The 19,397-nt window shown below is 48.9% G+C and overlaps 1 protein-coding gene across 1 annotated transcript in view; it reads left to right on the forward strand.

Moving 5' to 3' along the window:
* Positions 1–18,853, forward strand: part of TCERG1L (transcription elongation regulator 1 like) — a 219,229-nt gene extending 200,376 nt beyond the window's left edge. Inside the window, exons 17-20 of the mRNA XM_042780403.1 lie at positions 2,520–2,655; positions 11,207–11,296; positions 16,704–16,822; positions 18,697–18,853. Of these exons, the coding sequence (XP_042636337.1) occupies positions 2,520–2,655; positions 11,207–11,296; positions 16,704–16,822; positions 18,697–18,853 (502 nt within the window). The remainder of the gene's footprint in view (positions 1–2,519; positions 2,656–11,206; positions 11,297–16,703; positions 16,823–18,696) is intronic.
* The last annotated feature ends 544 nt before the right edge of the window (positions 18,854–19,397 follow it).

The raw sequence follows: 19,397 nt of genomic DNA on the forward strand, positions 1-19,397 counted from the left end.
GAGTGGGGAGGGGAAGACAGGAGCATATGGAGCCCCAGAAGTGAGGAGGTCCCAGGACTGTGGTTTCCAGGTTTGGGGAGTGCCTGCCCTGGGTGGAAGGGAGGACAAGACCAAGCCCCTCTCCACCTATACATTTGGTCAGCACCAACCTCAAGCATCAGCGTCTGGCAGTGGAACTGTTGTCTAGTTACGGGCTTCCTCGCCCCTCATCCTCGCAGCTCGTGGACACCTGGTTAGCTTGCCCTCAGGAAGGCTGCCTCTCACCTGGGCAAAATGTGGGCCTGAGCCAGTTTAATTCTCAGGATCAGTAATGACCTTCTGGTGAAGGTCAGGGATCCTCTGGCTGTAAGAACATCAAAGGTAGACTTAGCTAGCTTGCATCTGCTTTTGACCAATTCTGACTGAACTGTGGGCCTCGCTGTAGGGAAGGCATTCGGTGGCTTGGAACAAAATGTTTTGTTAAACAAGCTATGATACAATGTCATTGGTGAACTTACTCACTTCTATTAATCTCATTTCAAGTTACAACAATGCGAGCCTTGTTTTCACACCTCTATTTTTAACTAAGGAAAATTTATTACAAGGAAATTCTAATTATACCCTTTAGAATAAGATATAATTGCAAACCCACTGGAGATGTTCTTTTTTCAAAATGCCACATAATCACATAAGAAGCAAAGAATGAAAGTTTTCCTGAAATAGTCTATAAATAAAATCCCCCAATGGGCTGAGCAAACAGGTTTTCTCTTGCACATTTTGTATTAAGTCAAATTAATCCATATTACAATCCCTGTGAGTAAAAAAGCCTTGTTAGACATAGAATATTATATTTTGTAAGCATATCCTAAAAATGCTGGCTAAGGCATTTCCACAATGCCAGGACTGGCAGGTAGTGATGGAAAGCCTGGCATCGGGCAGGTGGAGGAGGGGGTGGATGGCCTTGTCCTGGCCTTTAAGTGAGCATCCGACCTTGAATCAGCTCCACTTCCACTCAACCTGGCTTTGTCCTCTCCCCACAAGAAGGTATGGAGACTCCACCTGGTGCCCTAAGCCATCCAAGGAGCCAATGGCAGATACTCAGTTTCTTTGTGACTCACTGGGCAGCCTTTAAACAGGGCTCTTAGCCTTGGTCCCACTGACATTTGGGGCTGGATAATTTGGGATTGTGAGAGGCCTGTGTGGTGCATTGTAGATTTTAGCAGCAGCCCTACTCTCTACTCCTAGATGTCAGGAACCCCTGCCCAGTCGTGGCAATCACCATGCCTCTGTTGTCAGCTGCGTCGAGTCAGCCTGACCCACACAGGCCCTTGCACCCTGGAATGAAAGGCTGCCCGGTCCTGCAGCACCCCTGTGACTGATCACAGATCACACTGCTGTGAGTCACTGCAGAGCACGGGCTGGTTTTCAGAGGCAGAGTTCCAGCCCTTTCTTCCCAGCCCACCTTAGTCTGGAAGGACCACTGAGACCTGGTGCGCTCCATAGCACCATGCAAGCCTCTGCTGACAGACTGGTGGTGGCTGTGCGTGAGGTGCACTGGCCGAGAGTTGAACCTGGGACCCGCGGGAAGGTGGAACCTACCACTGAACCACCAGTGCAGTCAGATGTCTCCAGACACTGCCAAGTATCGCCTGGGGACAGTATCAGGAGCAGACACAAGTGGGCCCAGGTGGCCATGGAGGCAGGGGCACAGCAGGCAGGCTCTACTGGGGCTGGACGCATACTGTAGCTCCCCTCCAATGCCAGGGGTCCCCCTCTCCTGGAAGGAAGAGGAGAGGCACTCCTTTATTAACCACTGACTCTGCCTGGCATGACTTTGTTGAAGTGGACAGTTGGTAGACTTCTTTATGCTGCTTTGCTATTGTAGATGCATCTAGAAATCTCCTTCTAAAGAACTTAAATCTTTGCCACCGGAAGAAAATGTTTGGCCCAAACGTAGACAGTCCAACACTGGCGTCTTCTCCCCCCATGCCCAGGTCTTGCCTGGGAGGAGGCCAGTCTGTCCTGTCCTCATGGACATGACCTGCACTGAACTATTGCCCCTCCACTGGGCACTGACTCCCCTCTGACCCAGACAGCCCAACACGTGTGCATCACCTGGCCCCACTGTGTGGGCCTTGGTTTAGTGCTGCCTCTGTGCTGTGGGTGTGTGTGTGTGGGGGGGGAGGAGCATCTCCGGGCTCCTTCTCTGCTCCCAGGAAATGAGGAGCCCGGCCAATGTGGGTACCCGGTCCTGGAGCTCTGCTGCAGTTCCACTCACACGCATACCTGTCCTCTTCCATTCCTGAGAACAGGCAATGCACTCAGGGATTTCCTCCCAACCTCTGGCCACAAATGCAACAAAACAGTTTGCCTCCCAAGAGCGTTCGCAAAGCACTGGGGCAAAGCTCCATTTAAACATTGCTGTCTTTGCTGGGTCAACCTCCCCAGGCTTTACAAGGGTTTGGAAGAATTGCTGCTCCCTCAGGGTCTTCAAAGGTTGGGTTTCCAAGGTGTGCCAACTCTGTCTTCTGTCCCTGCAGGACTGAAGGCCATGAGAGTTCAGAGCCAGAGGAAGTGGAGAGAGAGGACACAGCCGTGAAGACGCCTCCACCCCAGGTCCTCCTGCCCCTGGAAGAGCGGGTGACGCACTTCCGTGACATGCTGTTGGAGAGAGGGGTAAGGGGCTCCCACAGGCAACATGGGCAAGAGAGCAAAGAATGCTGTCCTCTGGAAGGGTTGGAGGATCATGCCCACTGCCAGCTGAGGAAACTTATTCTTGTTCTCCCTTACTGAATTCCTGTAATGGAGTCAGGTACCAGATGACTGGAGGCCAGAAGAGGAGAACAACATGGAAAGGAGACAAGGAGCGTGCCGAAGGGCTTTGCAATTGTGGGGCACAGCTGTCCTCATGAATGTGGAATGATAAGCATGAGTCTATCTAGAAGGGGAGTCATGGGATCACGGCACAGTGGATTCGCTTGTCTCCTATGATTCCTTCAGAACCAGACCAGGTCACAGTATAAAACCAAGACAGAATACTGGTTGGTACTGGGTCAACTCCCACTCCTGGTGTCCCCATGTGTGTCAGACTCCATAGTGTTTTCAGTGGTTGACTTTCTAGAGTAGATTACCAGGCCTTTCTTCCAAGGGGCTCCCGGCTGGACTTGAGTCTCCAACCTTTTACTCAGTGGCCAAGCACGGTATCCGTTCGTACCCCCTGGGACTCCTGGGGTTACTGGGTACCTGTCTCAAACAGCCATCTCACCCCTGGGGGGAGTTAAGCGCAGACAGAGTAATTCAGCTATTTTCTTCATAAATTAGGGTATCTTCATGGCAATTAAGCTTTCATTTTGAAATTAGGGAAAAATTCATAATCTTACCTCCTTGCAGAGCGGTCTATCTCCTGCAAGTGGCTTTTGGGTGTAAAATAAGCAGACATAATACTTCAGCCCAACTGGATTTCTTCACACAAAGAGAGCAAATGCAGAGGTAGTAATGGGACCCTACAGGAGGTGATAATTATAATGAAGCTGGAAATGGCCTTGTGAATTCAAAAGCAAATTCCCTCACAGCCATCACCCCACCCCAGGCTGGGAACAGTGGCATGGGGGTGCCTAGGAGGAGAGAGCCAGGGAGGAGCTGCCCAGGAGAACCCAACCGCTCCCAGAGGGGGCGTCAAGCCCAACTGCCTCAGAGCTGAGGCTGCAGCCTGGACCTGTGCTGCGCTAGACCCACCCACCCTCCATGGGATACGCTGTCCCAGTGCGCTGTGAAGTTCAACACACGCCTCTGGACATGTCTTTACCCATTCACTAAAAAAAAAACAACAACCCATAGCCTCAAGGAACTAGAATGAAAACCAGATTTGTAAACTTGAAACTACAATGCATTGTGTTGAGCCGCAATCATCATATATGGCAGATAACTCAGAAATACATCAAAGGGGGTGACACGAACACACACACTCATATACATGGACATACTCCCACACATATGGTCCTCGATATGGGTGGCTGGCATTTTTTTATAGAAACATGATTTTAAAGACTGACTGTGTCCCCGACATGTCCAGCCCCACTTTGGATCTTTTTCCAAGCTCTAGGGAGATCTGATTACGGCTCGTGCTGACCATGGAGCCCCCTGTGGTACAGTGCATGCATCCGGTGCGCTCCCACCTGTTGAAGACACTTGACACTGTAGGTGGAAGAGGCCGATGAGCGCTGTGACCTCCTCGGTTTCCATCTCTGCTGCCCTGCGGCACTGCCGTTAATGACTTCTGACTTTATAAACTAAGCCGCAGATTTCATAGTGTTCAGGCTCGTGAAAACGTTGATAGCTAAACCCATAAGATGTCTTGTTGCTTAGAGAATGTGGCCAGGCAGGTCAGCTTTTCTTGGACCCGGTGATTAATGCTGTGTTTTAGTGCATTTGTTCACTACTTCAGTTCTGCAATTCATATGCTTAAGGAATGAGGAAGCGGGGTCCCAGGGATTTCTAGTAGTTGAGAGGGCCATGTTCTGGAATGTTCCATGGGAACTGTGAATTGGGGGAGGGTCAATGGTCTTGTGGCTTTGTTGTATGTCCATGATGGTTTGAGGGCATTTTTTTTAGGGTTTTTTTTGCTTCATTTTACTATTACAACTGCAATGGGACTTCAGTCTATATGGAGTAGGTTTTATGGACTAACAGGTGGTTGGTTTAACATGCTGTTTAGACAAGTGCATTAGGGATCATTTATTCTGAATGTTCTCCTTCTCTAAAGTATCCCGTGGAAGTTGGTAAGGTTTACCCAGGGGCCAGAGAAGAGAAGTTCTCTTGAGAGCTCCAGTCTGGACTTGGGAGCTCCAGGGGCTATGCTGGTGCTCTCTCAGGGCGGCCTGTACAGGGTCATTGGCCAGCTTCCGGTAGCAGTCAGATTCGGGAGGTGGCACTGGGGCCTGTTACCCAGGAAAGCCTCCTGGGAGCTTGGATCTGCACTGTTGGAATGAGAGAGTCACAGACCACACACCCCATCAGTGTTCACCCTGACCCTGCCTGACCCCAGATGCCCCCCAGGAAGGCTTTGTCCAACCCTCTGCTCCCCACCCTGTCTCCCACAGGCCCTAATGATGCCAGTGCTGCTGAACCGGGGCCCACACTCACAAATTATCTGACCCTGAAAGCAAAGGTTGGTGAGCTCAGCCAAGGCCCTGCTTCAGGTGGCCCAAGGGGACTCCCCTGTGGTTGAGCCTCTGTCACCTCCACCTGCCCCAGGGTCTTGGTGCCTCTCAGAGCCCCTGCACCTGTGTCCCCCACCCCCACCCCCACTCAGGTGAGAAGGGGTTGTGCTTCAAATGCCCAGATCAGCACTTAATTCCCCCGAAACCGAGAGAGGCAGGAGAGAACAGAGAGGGCAGGAAGGGGAGAGGGCCTGCAGCAGATGCTGGTGGGAGGTGCTGTGATGCACATGGGCTCGGAGAGGAGGGCCTGCCAATGGGGCAGGGACGAGGAGGAGGAGGAAGACCCCCCGCCCAGCCCGGCTCTGTCCAGAGTCAGCGTGGGCTGCTCTCAGCACCTTCGTGAAGTCTCCTTGTCTGTTGTCTGGTTCTTGTGTTTCAACACAACAGAACATGGCCACACATAGGGCTTTGTTCATCTGTCTCCACTAATTGTTATGGATTAAACTGTGCCTCCAAAAAGATCAATTCAAGGTCACCTGTGCACATGAGTGTGTCCTGGTGAAGGAGTGTAAGGAAGGAAGCAGGAAGGACAATGCAAATGACTGCCGCGCACTGAACTGTGTCCACCAATGTACACTGAGACCGTCCCCCGGCACCCGTGAGCTGCTCCCGTTGGGAAGCAAAGGCTTTGATGTGTCATCAGTTAGGTAAACCAGAGGTCACCATGGAGCAGGGTGGCTCCTGACCCCGTCTGAGCCGTGTCCCCTTAAGAAGAGGAGAAAAGACATAGAGGGAAGACAACTGTGGGTACAGAGGAAGAGACTGGTGTTGTGGTACCGAGGAAGACCATCGTGGCCAGCACAGAAGCAGGATGCCAAGGAAGCCATTGCAGCTGGCACAGAAGCCAGGCAGAAGCAAGAACAGGTTCTCCCCGGGAACCTCAGAAGGAACCCGCACAGCCAACACCCTGCTCTTGGACCCAGGCCTCCAGAATGTGAGACAGTACATCTCTGTTCTTGCAGCTGCCCAGGAGACCAAGATGCTCAGGGACACCTGAGGGGCACCAGGACCAACAGCCCCCTGCTGCCACCACAGGCTCTGTGGGAAAGGGTCCAGCTGCTCTCTGTGGGGCTTTGACAAGTCACCAACCCCAAGGAGCAGGTCCGCCCACTGAGTCCACGTTCCGAGCTCCTCTGCCATTTAAAAGTACTGATGAAGTTGGAGGATGTGCATTTGGGGAATCAAATCTGGGCAGAAGCACTAGCTTACAGAGTAACTGTGTTTATGTGGAGGTGAGAATTAGGCCCATGCAGGACACTTGGAGAATACCAAGCTCAAATTGACCGGCGGGGATAGCCACTGCTCTCTTAGGCTGGTGAGAAAGCAGAGACAGGAACCAAGGATGTGGAAAGGTGCATGAGGAGGAGTGGGTACAGACAGACCAACAGACAGGCACAACTGTCCCTTGCATTTCTGCAGATACACACAGAGCAGTGCTTGCCGGGTCTGCCCCTGACCTGCTGCTAGAGACACGTATGCTCGGCACTAATTGGAGGACACAGGCTGGATTAGTCACTCCCAAGAACAAGTCTAATAGAGGTCAGAAAGTTCCTTTCCCAATTCCAAAGCTGGCAGGTGCAACCCACAGGATGGCCTCATGCCCTTTCTCTAGCCATTCAGCTCCCAGCCTCCCCTGTGGTTCAGGGACTTGAAAAGTACTTGAAAGGCCTTTGGAGTTGGAGGACACAGACAGTGCCTGCCTTCTCATCCATTCCACTCGTGGAGTGGTGGCCTCAGCAGTGAAGATGCCTTCTTTTGGGGACTCGAGGACTCACATGAACTCACGGTTCAGCCGTAATCTGACTGTGTCATATGGTCCTACTGGGACTGAGTCCACTGCTGTCTGAACTTGTATGGCCCCTGGAGCCCACAAGAGCTTTTTCTCTGTGTGGGGAAGAAATGAACTTGCACCAGGTGCTTCTTGCTTGTGGTTATAAGTGGTCCCCATCCCTTGATGATGCTTCCTCTTTATGCACAAGCAGGTTGTCCCCTCTCAGTGGACGGTGTGGCAGTGTTTCCAAGGTAGGTGGCCCTCACCCATTACCCCAGCTGAGCAGACTAGCCTTTGAGGTGGGGCATGCTTTGGGGTTCTTCCCAGGTACAGAGTCTGCTCCACCTGGTGGTGATACTCAGGAAGGTGGACCCTGTCAGGTAGCCCAAAGCTCCACCTGGCCAGGGAAGCAGCAAAGCTGGGTGGTGGCGGGGCCAGACCACAAGAGCCCTGGTGCCCACTGGCCAGCTGACCAGCGTGAGGGCTTAGGAAAGAGAACTCCTGGCCAGATGCTGTGCACAGAGGGGATCTGATCTGGAGGAAGGAGCAGTGGTTTGGAGGTGTGCTAGTTCAGGCAGGAGAGGACCTGCTGCCGTGATGAGGCGACTGTCGTCAACACTGTAGTGACGAGGTGGACCTTTGGATACTTGCCCTGGAAAAGCACTTTTGTGTTTTCACGGGTCCCCTCCATTGGGCGGACATGGAAACCTGCTCTCACAGAAGGGCCTTGCTAGGTCTCGATGGAGGGGCTCCACTTGCCCTCCTGAGATGCCAGTCTACCCCACCAGCCATCTTCCCAGGGAGGGACATCTGTGTGTTCAGACATGCCCCAGAACACACCGCTGGCAGCCCAGCCAGGGCCTGGGATGGGCCTGGGGCATGGTGCTCCTGGCGCTTTACAGTTACAGCAGCATCTGTCAAACGTGGGAGGCCTCCCAGGCCTTTGTCCTCATGGCGCCCTCCACTCTCTCTGGGCCTTTGTTCTCAACACCAACTCTGCTGTCTTCAACCACAGAAATGCAAGGGAGTAGCCAGCAGTGCACAGGCCAACAATGAGAGAAAGAGGAACTGGCCGGCATTTCCAGGAGAGGGGACAGCCCACAGCAGGAGCGCGAGGACGAACAAGGAAGATGGGTGTGATGCTGGGGCAGCCTGTGGTGCCCCACTGTCCCTGTGCTTGCTGTCCCTACAGGGTGGGGTGACAGCCAAGCAAAAGGGTTAAATACAGACAGTGCTCTGTCCTGCTCCACAGAACCCTCAGAGAGTCTGTTAGCATGGCTGCCATGTAGCATGAGGTGACATCTTTTGTATTAATAGGGTTTCTTCTCAACCCACTGGTGGAGTTAGTTCTGTGAGGCCAATTCTTCATCATTCTCTGCCCTCCCCACAGGGCTGGGCCCTCCACAGTGCTTCCAGGTCCCGCCCAGGTGGAGGGCAGCCCATCTCATTGAGCAGTGTTGGGGCTTGCCACAGCTTCTCTCATAGAGCTCATGTGGTCAGCTGACTCCATCAAAGAACAGCACACTCATCTGACTGGACATTTTCCCGAAAGCCACCCCTCCCCCAGTCCCTGAGGGATAGCAGCATGTGACCTCCCTCCCAGTCAACTGAAAACCACCCAGTTGGGTCCTGGGTCATCCCAGACAGGGCACTAAATCACTCAAGGATTTTAGTTTTGATTATTGAAGCTAGAAATGATCAATTTAAAACATCCCATCTGGTTTGATATTACCAAATAAAGCATATGTTTATTCAAATATCACTTCTACCAGGAATATCATCATCTGTTTAAAAGTAAGAATGCAATGGGGTTTTGATTTTACGAGTGGCCAGTTAGCTTCTCCTCCTCCCATCCCACCATCTACTAAGTCCCCCTTCCCCCAATCCTAGGAATCCTCTCCCTGCACAGGCCCAGTGGCCCTCCTGAAAATGTACACCTAGCCCCTCCCTTCCCATTGCTCTTTTGGTAACACTCATAAAGACACCTTGGGCACCTTCACATCTGCTCTGCGGTCTCTCCGGCCTGTTCCTCCTGGCCCCTCCATAGGCTCCTTCATCCCCAGCAACCATGCTCAACCCCTTCAGTTCCCACAAGTCCCCAAGTTCAAGAACCCCACCCTTTGCAGCCATGGAGAGCCTGTCTTGGAAATCCTCCCAGTTTCTTCAAGAGCCATGATGAGTACCATTCATCCCATGTTCAGCTGTCTGGAAACCATTTCCCCAGGCTGACATAGAAACCCTTCTTCTGAGAGCCCTGAGCTCCTGACATCTCTCTAGAAAGGCACAGATACCCTGTCAGGAGACCCTTATTCAGGCAGCTGTCCTCCTAGACCATGCACTTCCTGGTGTGGGGAATAGAGAGGTGGGGTGACTAGAAGGCCTTGATTCGCTTTTTCTGAATTCCCAGCCCCCAGCATGAACCCAAAGACAGTCCATATTTAGTCAATTATTGTAAATAGATTAAATATTACCTTGGTCTGTCAGCTAAGACAGTGCAGCTAAGCCCTAGTAGTGCTGAGCAAACCCAGTCCCAGAACTTGTTCTTAAAAACATTCTTCAATAAAGAGAACTAAGGCTCCTTGGAGAAATGATTGATTCTAAGGCTGGGGCAGAAAATATGTAAGATAAGCCTGGAGCATCTTGTAGCAAGCACCAGGGGGTACGGACATGCTCAAAGAACAAAATGAGGGGGGTTGCCAGAGGGGCATAGAGGCCAAGTGAGAGCTCCCGAAGGCCAGAGATGAGACAATTTTCACAATACAGATAAAGAAGGATTGGGTTGTAACCCAAGGTATGAAGTCAGTATCCTTGAGTCCATACTGATAAATAAATGATTGAGTGAATAAACATATGTGGAAGGCAGGGCAGATCTCTCATCTAGAATTGCAAATAACTTATGCTGATACCCCATCCCTGATGAGGGGAGTATAGCTCCCACCCCTTAAGTATGAGCTAATATAGTGACTTCCTTTCAATGAGTGCAATGCGGAAAGGGGGAGGGAGCCACTTTACAGTGAGGAATTCTGACAGGCAAGACCTCAGCCAGGTGATCAAGGTCAATACCCACAGTGATAAGTCCTGTTGATGGACCTTCGTACAATGTGATGAGACGGGCTCTCCACTTCTGTGGTCTTCCTCCCCCAAGCCCATAACCCCAGTGTAGAAAAATGGGAGCTCATGAGAAAAAACACCAGACCAGCCCACCTCAGGGACAGTCTATGAAACACCTGACTAGTCCTCCTCAAGGATGTCAAGGGCATCAAAGACAAGAACTGTCTAATAACCTGTCTCAGCTAAGAAGATTCTAAAGAGCCATGAAGACTAAATGTCCTGGATGGAATCCTGGGACAGAAAAGGAACATTAGGTAAAAGTAAGGACATCTGAATCAAGTAGCTAATACTAGTTCATCAGTACTGGTTCATTGGTTGTGACAAGTTTTTGTTGTTGTTATGTGCCGTCGAGTTGGCCCCGACTCATAGCGACCCCTCCTTGGGTTTCTGAAACAGTATCACTATGGAAGTAAATTGCCCCATCTTCCTTCCGAGGAGTGGCTGGTGGGTTTGAACTGCCAGCCTTCTGGTTAGCAGTCAAGTGCTTTAGGCACTATGCTACCAGAGCTAATACTAGTTCATCAGTACTGGTTCATTGGTTATGACAAGTAGACCCTACTAATTAAGCAGACCTTACTAAAATGAATGTGAGATGTTAACAAGATGGGAAACTGGCTATGTGGTATTACTCTCTGTAATACCTTTGTAGCTTTTCTTTAAATCTAAAACTTTTGTAAATAGAATAGTTTGCTTTGGTCAATGACATACTGAACAGTGTTAAAGTGTTGATTTAAAAAATCAACTAAAATTATGCTAAACAAGACTGTCTGCAAGACACTGCCCTCTGCAATCTAGTAGGCTCCAAAAGATTTTATAAATATAATTTCTCTTTTCAAGACATGACCTTCCGGAACACCCCACTACCACAGATGTAATTAGCACTTCAGAGCTGAGGCACACAGCCCTGGAAGCTACCTAAGAAATGGTGTCTCAAGTCTAGAAATTAAATTTCCTAAGGCTCTAGATATTGATTCACTTGGGGAGTTTGGCATGTGTGACTCTTCTGCACAACACTGCATCACTGAGTCCATTGTGCTGTAATGCTGTTTTACCATTGATCATTTCATCTCCACTCCAGGCTCAGCACCAGAAGCTAAAAGCAACTCTATTGACTATCTTTCTTCAGGTATCAGCATTTTCTACCTGGGAGAAAGAATTACACAAAATTGTGTTTGATCCACGCTATCTCCTGCTAAACTCAGAGGAACGGAAACAGGTAACCCTGCGGCAGAGCGAGACCGTTGACTATAGACATGGGTTGAAATGGCTCTTCATCCTGAAATCATGAAAGCCTGTTCATTGCTGGGGAACAGGTGTTGCCATTTTTCCTTGCTTCAGGGATGGGGGCTGTGGGTTAGGACTCTGGCTTGTGAGCAGCAGCAGTTACAGGTACAGAGGCAAGTTATCTGACCATCATTAACTAGACCACTGGTCATGATCCCATAGACAACTACTTATTTTCAAAAAAGAAAATGCAGGTAGTCCCCGACTTGTGATATGTTCAAGTTATGGCAAACCACACTTAGAACCATCTGTTTGAATTTTTTTACATCTTAATCGTTAGTAAAAATATGGATGGATGTCTTAAAATAGATGTGTAAGTTCATATGTGATGTTTTCTCCAAAGACAAATAAAGATCATATCTGTAAAGACACAGATAACAAAAAAAAAACAAACAAAAAACAAACTCACTGCCATCGAGTTGGGTTTAACTCATAGCGACCCCTCCTTGGGTTTCCGAGGAGGTATCACTATGGAAATAGATTGTCCAATCTTCCTTCCAAGTGGCACATAATAAAAAGCAGTATTAATGAAAAAAAAAAAAAAAAGTTGGGGGAGGATCTTCGACTTATGTCAGAACCAACTTAGACAGAGTCTTTGGATCAGAACACTGTTGTATGTCAGGGAGCACCTGTACACATTTTGGGAACATTAACCACACTCTGGATGGCCATGTTGAAAATAAGAAGGTGTTATAATGATAGTGAGGGAGCTCTGGTGGCGTAGTGCCTAAGGCACTTGACTGCTAACCAGAAGGCTGGCAGTTCAAACCCACCAGCTACTCCTCGGAACGAAGATGGGGCAATCTACTTCCGTAGTGATATACTACCTCGGAAACCCAAGGAGAGGTGGCTATGAGTCGGGTCACATAAGGACAACAACATAATGATAGTGAAACAGGAGAGTCTGGAGAAGAGAAGCAGCAGAACCAAAGGATGGAAGTTCTAGGAGCAGGTCCTGAGCAAACAAGGAGCGGATCCAAGGTGGCTTCCCTGGATGCCATTTTACAGAGAGCTTTCAGTGGAGGTCTTTCCTGAGTGGTTCACACACCAGTCACTAAGCCAATACTGTCTCCCAGGTTAAGTGACAAAGGGCACGTTCTGTGGTCTGGAGAGGGAACTTGGGTACCAAGATGGCATAGTTTGCACAGCCTCTGTCTGCCCAGCCTGGAATCTGAGGGTCTGTGGAGCATATGCAAGGAAGACCTTCCAAACAATTCTGGATGGTTCAGATTACTGCATGTCCAGTTCCTGTCCCTATCGGACCCCTCCTCGATGCTCTGAGTGTAGAAAGACACCCAGAAAGTGGTTCATCAGTAACAGCAATGGAAAACGGACACGCCACAGGAGTGAGTTGGGAAAGGAAGGGCGCCTTCATCATGTGCTCACATAGCATCCATTTGAAGAGCCTGGTGGCGCCATGGTTAAGCTCCAGGCTGCTCCCTGAAAGGTGGGCAGTTCTCTCTCTCAGCAGCTCTATGGGGGAAAGGCCAGATAATCTGCTTCCATAAAGGCTACAACCCAGAAAACCCTATGGCGCAGCTCCAGTCTGTTGCTGTGAGTTGCAAATGATTTAGCCGCACCCAGCAGCAACACCAAAGAGTTGAATAGAGCCTCAGGCTGGGAATATGGAAATTGTTACTTTGTTTTCAGTTCTGTCCTAGGCTCCTGAAGTTCCTTCAAGCATTTTGTCCCATGGTTTGTCCTCGTCTACTCACCTAAATATTGGTCCCACCCACTGGCACTGCATAGAAAGGCCTGGTGTTCTGCTCCAGGAAGACCACTGCCAGGAACTCCAGGGAGCAGGGCCGCCCCGTAACACATGGGGCTCCGTGAGTTGAAATCAACTCAACGGCAATGGGTTTGCTTTTGTGGCTTTAGCAGCTCCCCGGGCAGCGACAACAAAGCACAGCCTCCGTCTCCAGCCCCCTGGCCTAGGGACCCCACCCCCACTCGAATTACCAGATGTCCACGAGGACACACAGGGTTAGGGCTATAGGGTGTGATGAATGGGGTCTTTGGACTTGGCCACATCAAGGATAAAGAACTTGGATTTCCCAAGGACTTGTGCTGGATTACTGTAAGTTTCCTTCTAGCTGAGTTTCATTTTCCAGAAGGAAGCATTTGAAAATATGTGAAACACGTTAGCGATGGCTCAAAATAATCCTACAGTACAAGAAGCTGGGTTGAGGCATTCTCTATATGTTTGTTTTCTGTCCTTGAGGAAACTAGGAAATAGGTAATATTTCCCCTTTTCCGGCAACATTAAAAATCAGAATGTTCGACTATGAAAACACATAGTAAGTGTCTCATTTGTTTATTTGACCAGGTTAATTTATGTCATAGTTTTGACCTACAAACTGGCCAATATTGAATAACAAACAGAAAATCCATTGCTGGCATTGACATCTTTGTAGTCATCAAAATGACTGTCTCTCTACTTAGGTGAGGACTTGGAGGTCATTTGTCCTGTTACCGAGCATTTAAAAAGACCCTCCCATTCCCAAAAAAAGTTCAGCTTATGACTTGGTCTTCTGTGAGTTCCTGCTCGACGCTGAAGTCACGCCTGTGTGTCCCAGGCACTGAGACTGACTGGGGCACAGGATGCTCAGTGAGCTCTATTGAATCGCTTCATCACTAAGCATGGCTCTGCCCTCAGGGCATTTGGTAGACACGGTGACCACCCAAGACGCATGCAAGGAATCAGCATGAGTGGCTGGGGTCAGAGGCTCAGATGGTGAGAGTGTCCAGACCCTGTTGGCCTGGGAAGGACAGTCCGATGCCCACCTGGCTGTGCCCTGCGGATAATCACAGCCTGTGTGTCAGCTCCCACCTACACTGCAGTGTGGGGCAGCCTCCAAACATCCCTGTGAAATCACCCAAAGGAATTACAACATGGTGCCAGAAGGGCCCCAGAGGAAAAGCAGTGTCCTCTGACTGGCAGCGGATCCCCTTCGGCATCCAGAGAAACCTGAGCTAAATACCTGCATTAGAAAGAAAACCACCTTCACCACCAGTCAGCTTCGGTCAAGTTGACCCCAACTCGTGGAGGCCCATGAGTGTCAGAGCAGGCCTGTGCCCACAGGGTTTTCAGTGGCTGACTTTTCAGGGTTGATCCCTGGGCCCATCTTCTGAGGCCCTTCTGGGCGGACTTGATCCCCCAGTCTCTAGGGTAGCAGCCTGAGGCATGAACTGTCTGCATGCTCAGGGAGTCCCTGTAGGAAGCAGCCAACCGGAATGAAAGGAGCAAAGGTTGCAGCTTCTGGAAGGAAGATTCCTAAAGCTGAGCAGATGAAAGAGAGGATAGCTGAAGCCCATCCAAACATCACAGCCCTGTTCATGCTTCGGTGGGTGGCCAGATCTGAACGGAGAGCCTGTGAGAGACCTAAGCACCCAGTGTAGCCACAGGAAAAGCTAAGGCTTATGGTATCGAGACTGTGGCCATCCCTCTACTGAGGGACTGCAGGGGAGCCTAGACACAGAGTCAGGGTCACAAGGGCGCTAATCAGACCTGTTCCTGTGGGAACAAACAGTGTTTCATTTTATTACATCACAACATGTCCTAATGAGATCATGCCCACAAGTCAGGTCAAGTCTCACTTCAGATAAAGCCAGTATAGTTTGTGAAACAGGAAGGAAAAAACAAGGAACTATTACATTCGATTATAACTGCATAGATAAAGTGACAGGGCAAAGGGAAAGAGAGAAAAATATGATTAAAGGCACGAACAATTCTAGCAGAAGTATAAGCCATTATTTCTGGAGAGCTCTGACCCCACAGCTAGCAGGGTTTCAATCAGGATTTAAAATTAATAGCACAAAACTCGGAGTAATGACAGAGCCCCCAGCTTTGATTTGGATCCTAACCCTGTGCACACTTCTTCTATGAGTTTAAATTATAAACCAACTTGTGAGCTTGCGTTAGTGTCTGCCTTGAAGGTGAAGAAAGCCGATCATATTCTTACTTAAATAGATATGCACAGATTCTAAATTTAAGTCATATTCGTTGATATTTCATTTCGCTGCCGGGTCCTCAGGAAGAGAGTGGTGTTTCGTCTCTGTAATCCGGTCAAGTTTTGCCATGACAGAAACAGAAATAACACGGATGGAGAGAGGGTGAGTCCCGTGTGAAAAGGGGTCTCCCTGAGGCTTTAGCCTCTTTGTCTCCTGTTGTCATCCACTTGGTGGGGAGGCTGGAGAGAAGGCCAGCCGCAGTGTTCAGACCGTGATGCAACAGCCGTTGATCACATGGTGTACAATAACTACTCATTGACCTTTCAGCACCACAGGTGGGACTTTACCGACCTCCTGATGAGGCTTGCATTCATTTCAAATGATCTCCAGGCTTATTTTGGAATGCTCTTGAAGTTTGGAGAGTTTTAGGAAGGAAATACCTTCCCCTCACCCACTTTGGGTTGATAGTCTGTAAGGGACCCATTTCCTCACACTGTCGCCATGAGATCTCCTGAGGTGACAATGGAGATTGTTTGATGAACTATTACAGAGAGGTCTGTTACATCAGCTGCCAGTTTCCAAGAGAAAATGGTATGGAGTCTTGAATGGATTTAGCCACCAGAAAATTCCCATACACTTTATGCTTACAAATAGGGCTTTCCTGCTTGGGTTGGCTTTCAGATACACTTCACTTTCAACCAGGGAGAGCAGGGGGCCCGGGCCTGTTGCCAATTTGTCATTTCCGCAAGGAATGCCCCCAGGATCTTCCAGGGCGTCCTTGACCATCCTCAGAAAGGCCACTTTTTGCCCCCCAGGGAGCCCTAGGTGATGAACCAGGTCTCCAATGGGCTTTCCTGAAAATGCATATGTGGCAGTCAAATATGCTTGACTTTTTTGTTGTTGTTTTTTACAAATTGGAGTTATTTTTGGAGAATCAAATGCCAGTGATGTTGCCATAGGAAGAGAGTCGAGCTCAGGAAGTGTTACAGTGTGCCGCTGGCAGTGGACGAGGTGGTGAGGCAACGCAAGCTGCAAACGCTGGTCACTAAGTGTCACAGTGAGACTAGCTGTTACAATGAGACAGAGTGGGGACTTCTGCCCTGCCAACTGCTTTGCATGCCTTCTGTGGGTTGCCACACCATTCCTAGGATTTCCCAAGCAATACCTGTTGTTGACCTTGAACATGCCTGTGTGGGGAGACACATACCAGGTGAACTGATGGAGAACACTTGGCCCCATCAGATGATGTCACACTGGAAGGACTAGCAACTGTAGCTGTAGCATCTGTGAAGCCAAGAGGCTTATCTGAGATAATGTAATGTAGAACTTTACATTATCTGTCTGATAGGCAATTTGGTGATATGTTTCTTTTGTATGTGCGTTTTCAGATATTTGAACAGTTTGTCAAGACAAGAATAAAAGAAGAATACAAGGAGAGGAAAAATAAATTGTTGGTAGCCAAAGAAGAATTCAGAAAACTACTGGAGGAATCAAAAGTGTCAGCCAGGTATGCAGGAAGACACAGCAGGTGGCTTTGGGGTATAATATTTTACTAACTACCATGAGAGAACTTTTAAAGCCTGTTTCCGCTCAGTTCTGTAGGCCAGCATCCCACAGACCCGGAGGTGTCATTTCTACAGACCTGTCAGAGAGAGCAGCCTGTTCTCTCCTTATTATATTCTCAACTGCTGGACTTCCAGCCCGTCACGAGGGGGTCATTTGTTCATCAAAGGCCTCATCATCAGTTTTCCCTGCCTCACGTGGTTTCCCAGTTGTCAGCAGCCCTGCCTTGGTGACTAAATAGCAAATCAATGGCTAGGGCCTCTGGAGGTGGGTTCTCATTTCTCATCTGATTATCAAGGAGTAAAAAGAGGCAAAACAGAAAATAAACAATAACAGCAAAAGAAGCCCTGGGATTCCCTTGGCTCCAGAGGTTTGGCCAGAGGCTCACAAGAGGGTTTTGCACATGGGGGCATTTGAACAGTGTCTGGGTTGTCAAAACCAAAACCAAAAACCAAACTCACTGCCGTCAAGCCAGATCCAACTCATAGTGACCCCTCCTTGGGTTTCCGAGGTGGTATCACTACAGAAGTAAATTGCCCAACCTTCCTTCCGAGGAGTGGCTGTTGGGTTTGAACTGCTAGCCTTCTTGTTAGCAGGCATTTGACCACCAGAGCTCCCAGCTTACCTAAAATAAGAAGGCAGAATTTTCATGAAATAAAACCAAATCATAAGAAAATAAGAGAAATAGGGAAAATGCAAAAATGTACCTTTAAAAAAAATAGCTTTCACTGACTGTTTTTAAATAATGAAAAGAGATAGAAAACTATAACTTTTGTAAGTATAAAAATGATTTAATTTGACATATTTTCATATGAGATTGGGACATACAACATTACTTTAAAATGGCCATGAATTGGTGCATTTAGTGAAGAGGCAAACTTTCTTAGTTTGATCGTTAATCCACTTGGTCAATACGTTGATCACTTAGGGTTGGTTATATAGTCTTCACAAACTTCACCAACTATTCAAAGGAGAGATACTTTCCAAAGGGGAAAAAGTAGCATGAATTGTCCTCATCAGGAGGTGCTAGTCCAGAAGAGCAAAGTGGGTTGAACCCCTAGCTGGCCTCCTGTGAGCTTACTTACAAGGGATTCCCTGGCCCAGCAATGATGGGGTCATTCAATCTGTGTTTGAGTGCTGACTACACACCAGCACTAACAAGACATTCAGAATCGTCACTGGAGGACAAAAACAATGTCGGTGCTTATACTCAAATGTGGGGAGGGAGTTAGTTGAGCAAAATTGCACAATGAAAGTGTAATAAGATTATCACTGCGAGGAGAGCTGTGAAAGGGAGATACTCAGCACTGTGGCATGGTCCAAACTTGTAGTTCTGAGTATGTCATCCTGGTGAAGAAATTTTGGGAGGGTGTGCCAGGCAGAGGGAACAGTACACTCTAAGATTAGTGACAGATGTGGTGACAGCAAGGGGATGAAGAAGACCTCCTCAGCCAGAGCAGAGATGGAGTGGTAGGGGGTTCAGAGTGAGGTGAGGCTAAAGAGGAGCGGAGAACAAAGTTGTCTCCAAAGGTCAACCAGATGTAGAGATAAGGGTGGACTGCAGGTTGCGTCTGGACTCTGGTGAGTCCCAGTGGGAGTAATGCCCAGCGTGAGGAGCAGTGCTGGAGGACATGTCCATAACCCAGTGCTACTCACTTCAGCCCCCAGACCCGTCCTTGTGCCCCCATCTTTCCTTGCACCCAACAGCTCAGTTGGTGGACGATCTTTGTGCATCTTGGCCAAGGCTGGTGTGCAGTGTTCAGGGAGACCAGAACTCACTCTCAGGGACCATGCCTTAGGAATATCTTTGTTTTTCAGGACCACCTTCAAGGAGTTCGCTGAGAAGTATGGCCGGGATCAGAGGTTTCGACTTGTTCAAAAAAAGAAGGACCAGGAGCATATTTTTAACCAGTTCATACAGATTCTTAAGAAACGGGACAAGGAAAACAGACTAAGACTACGGAAAATGAGATGAGTTTGTGACAAATACAAGAAGACACATGGGTCAGTGCTGAGTGTCAAGGCAGAGGAGAGAACACGCAGAAGAGGAAGAGTGTGGGCTCGGGGCAATGCTGGGGAGCCACGCACTGCCTCCTGGCCAGGCGTTCTGTGGGCACCGTGGTTCAGTTCTCAGAGGATTACTGTTTCATATTGAAGCTCCCTCTTTTGTATAATGTTCAGAGTTTGATGCGTTTCTAATTGCCATGATATGTCAGTCCCTTAATTGTTTTAATTATGCAAATTACTTGTAATATATACAAATTATAAATCCACGGCAGGTTTGTGATTAAGCAGAAACCAACACCATCTGCAACAATCTCAAGGTGTTTTCATCATGCAAGCTGATTACCTGAACTTTCTTTGAAACCTGTGAGTCACTTCTGCTCTTCAGGAGTTCCATGGTGTTGAGGAGTTCTTTGACCAAGTGTCCCTAGGGCTTGGTCTAGTTTTCTGCGTAGTAGTAGTATGATGTTCATCATCAACCATAGTGACACCATGAACATCTCAACATGTGAGCC

This window comes from Orycteropus afer, unplaced genomic scaffold (assembly GCF_000298275.1).
Source record: "Orycteropus afer afer isolate SDZICR_OR568_19922 unplaced genomic scaffold, OryAfe1.0 scaffold00038, whole genome shotgun sequence".
Taxonomy (NCBI): Eukaryota; Metazoa; Chordata; class Mammalia; order Tubulidentata; family Orycteropodidae; genus Orycteropus; species Orycteropus afer.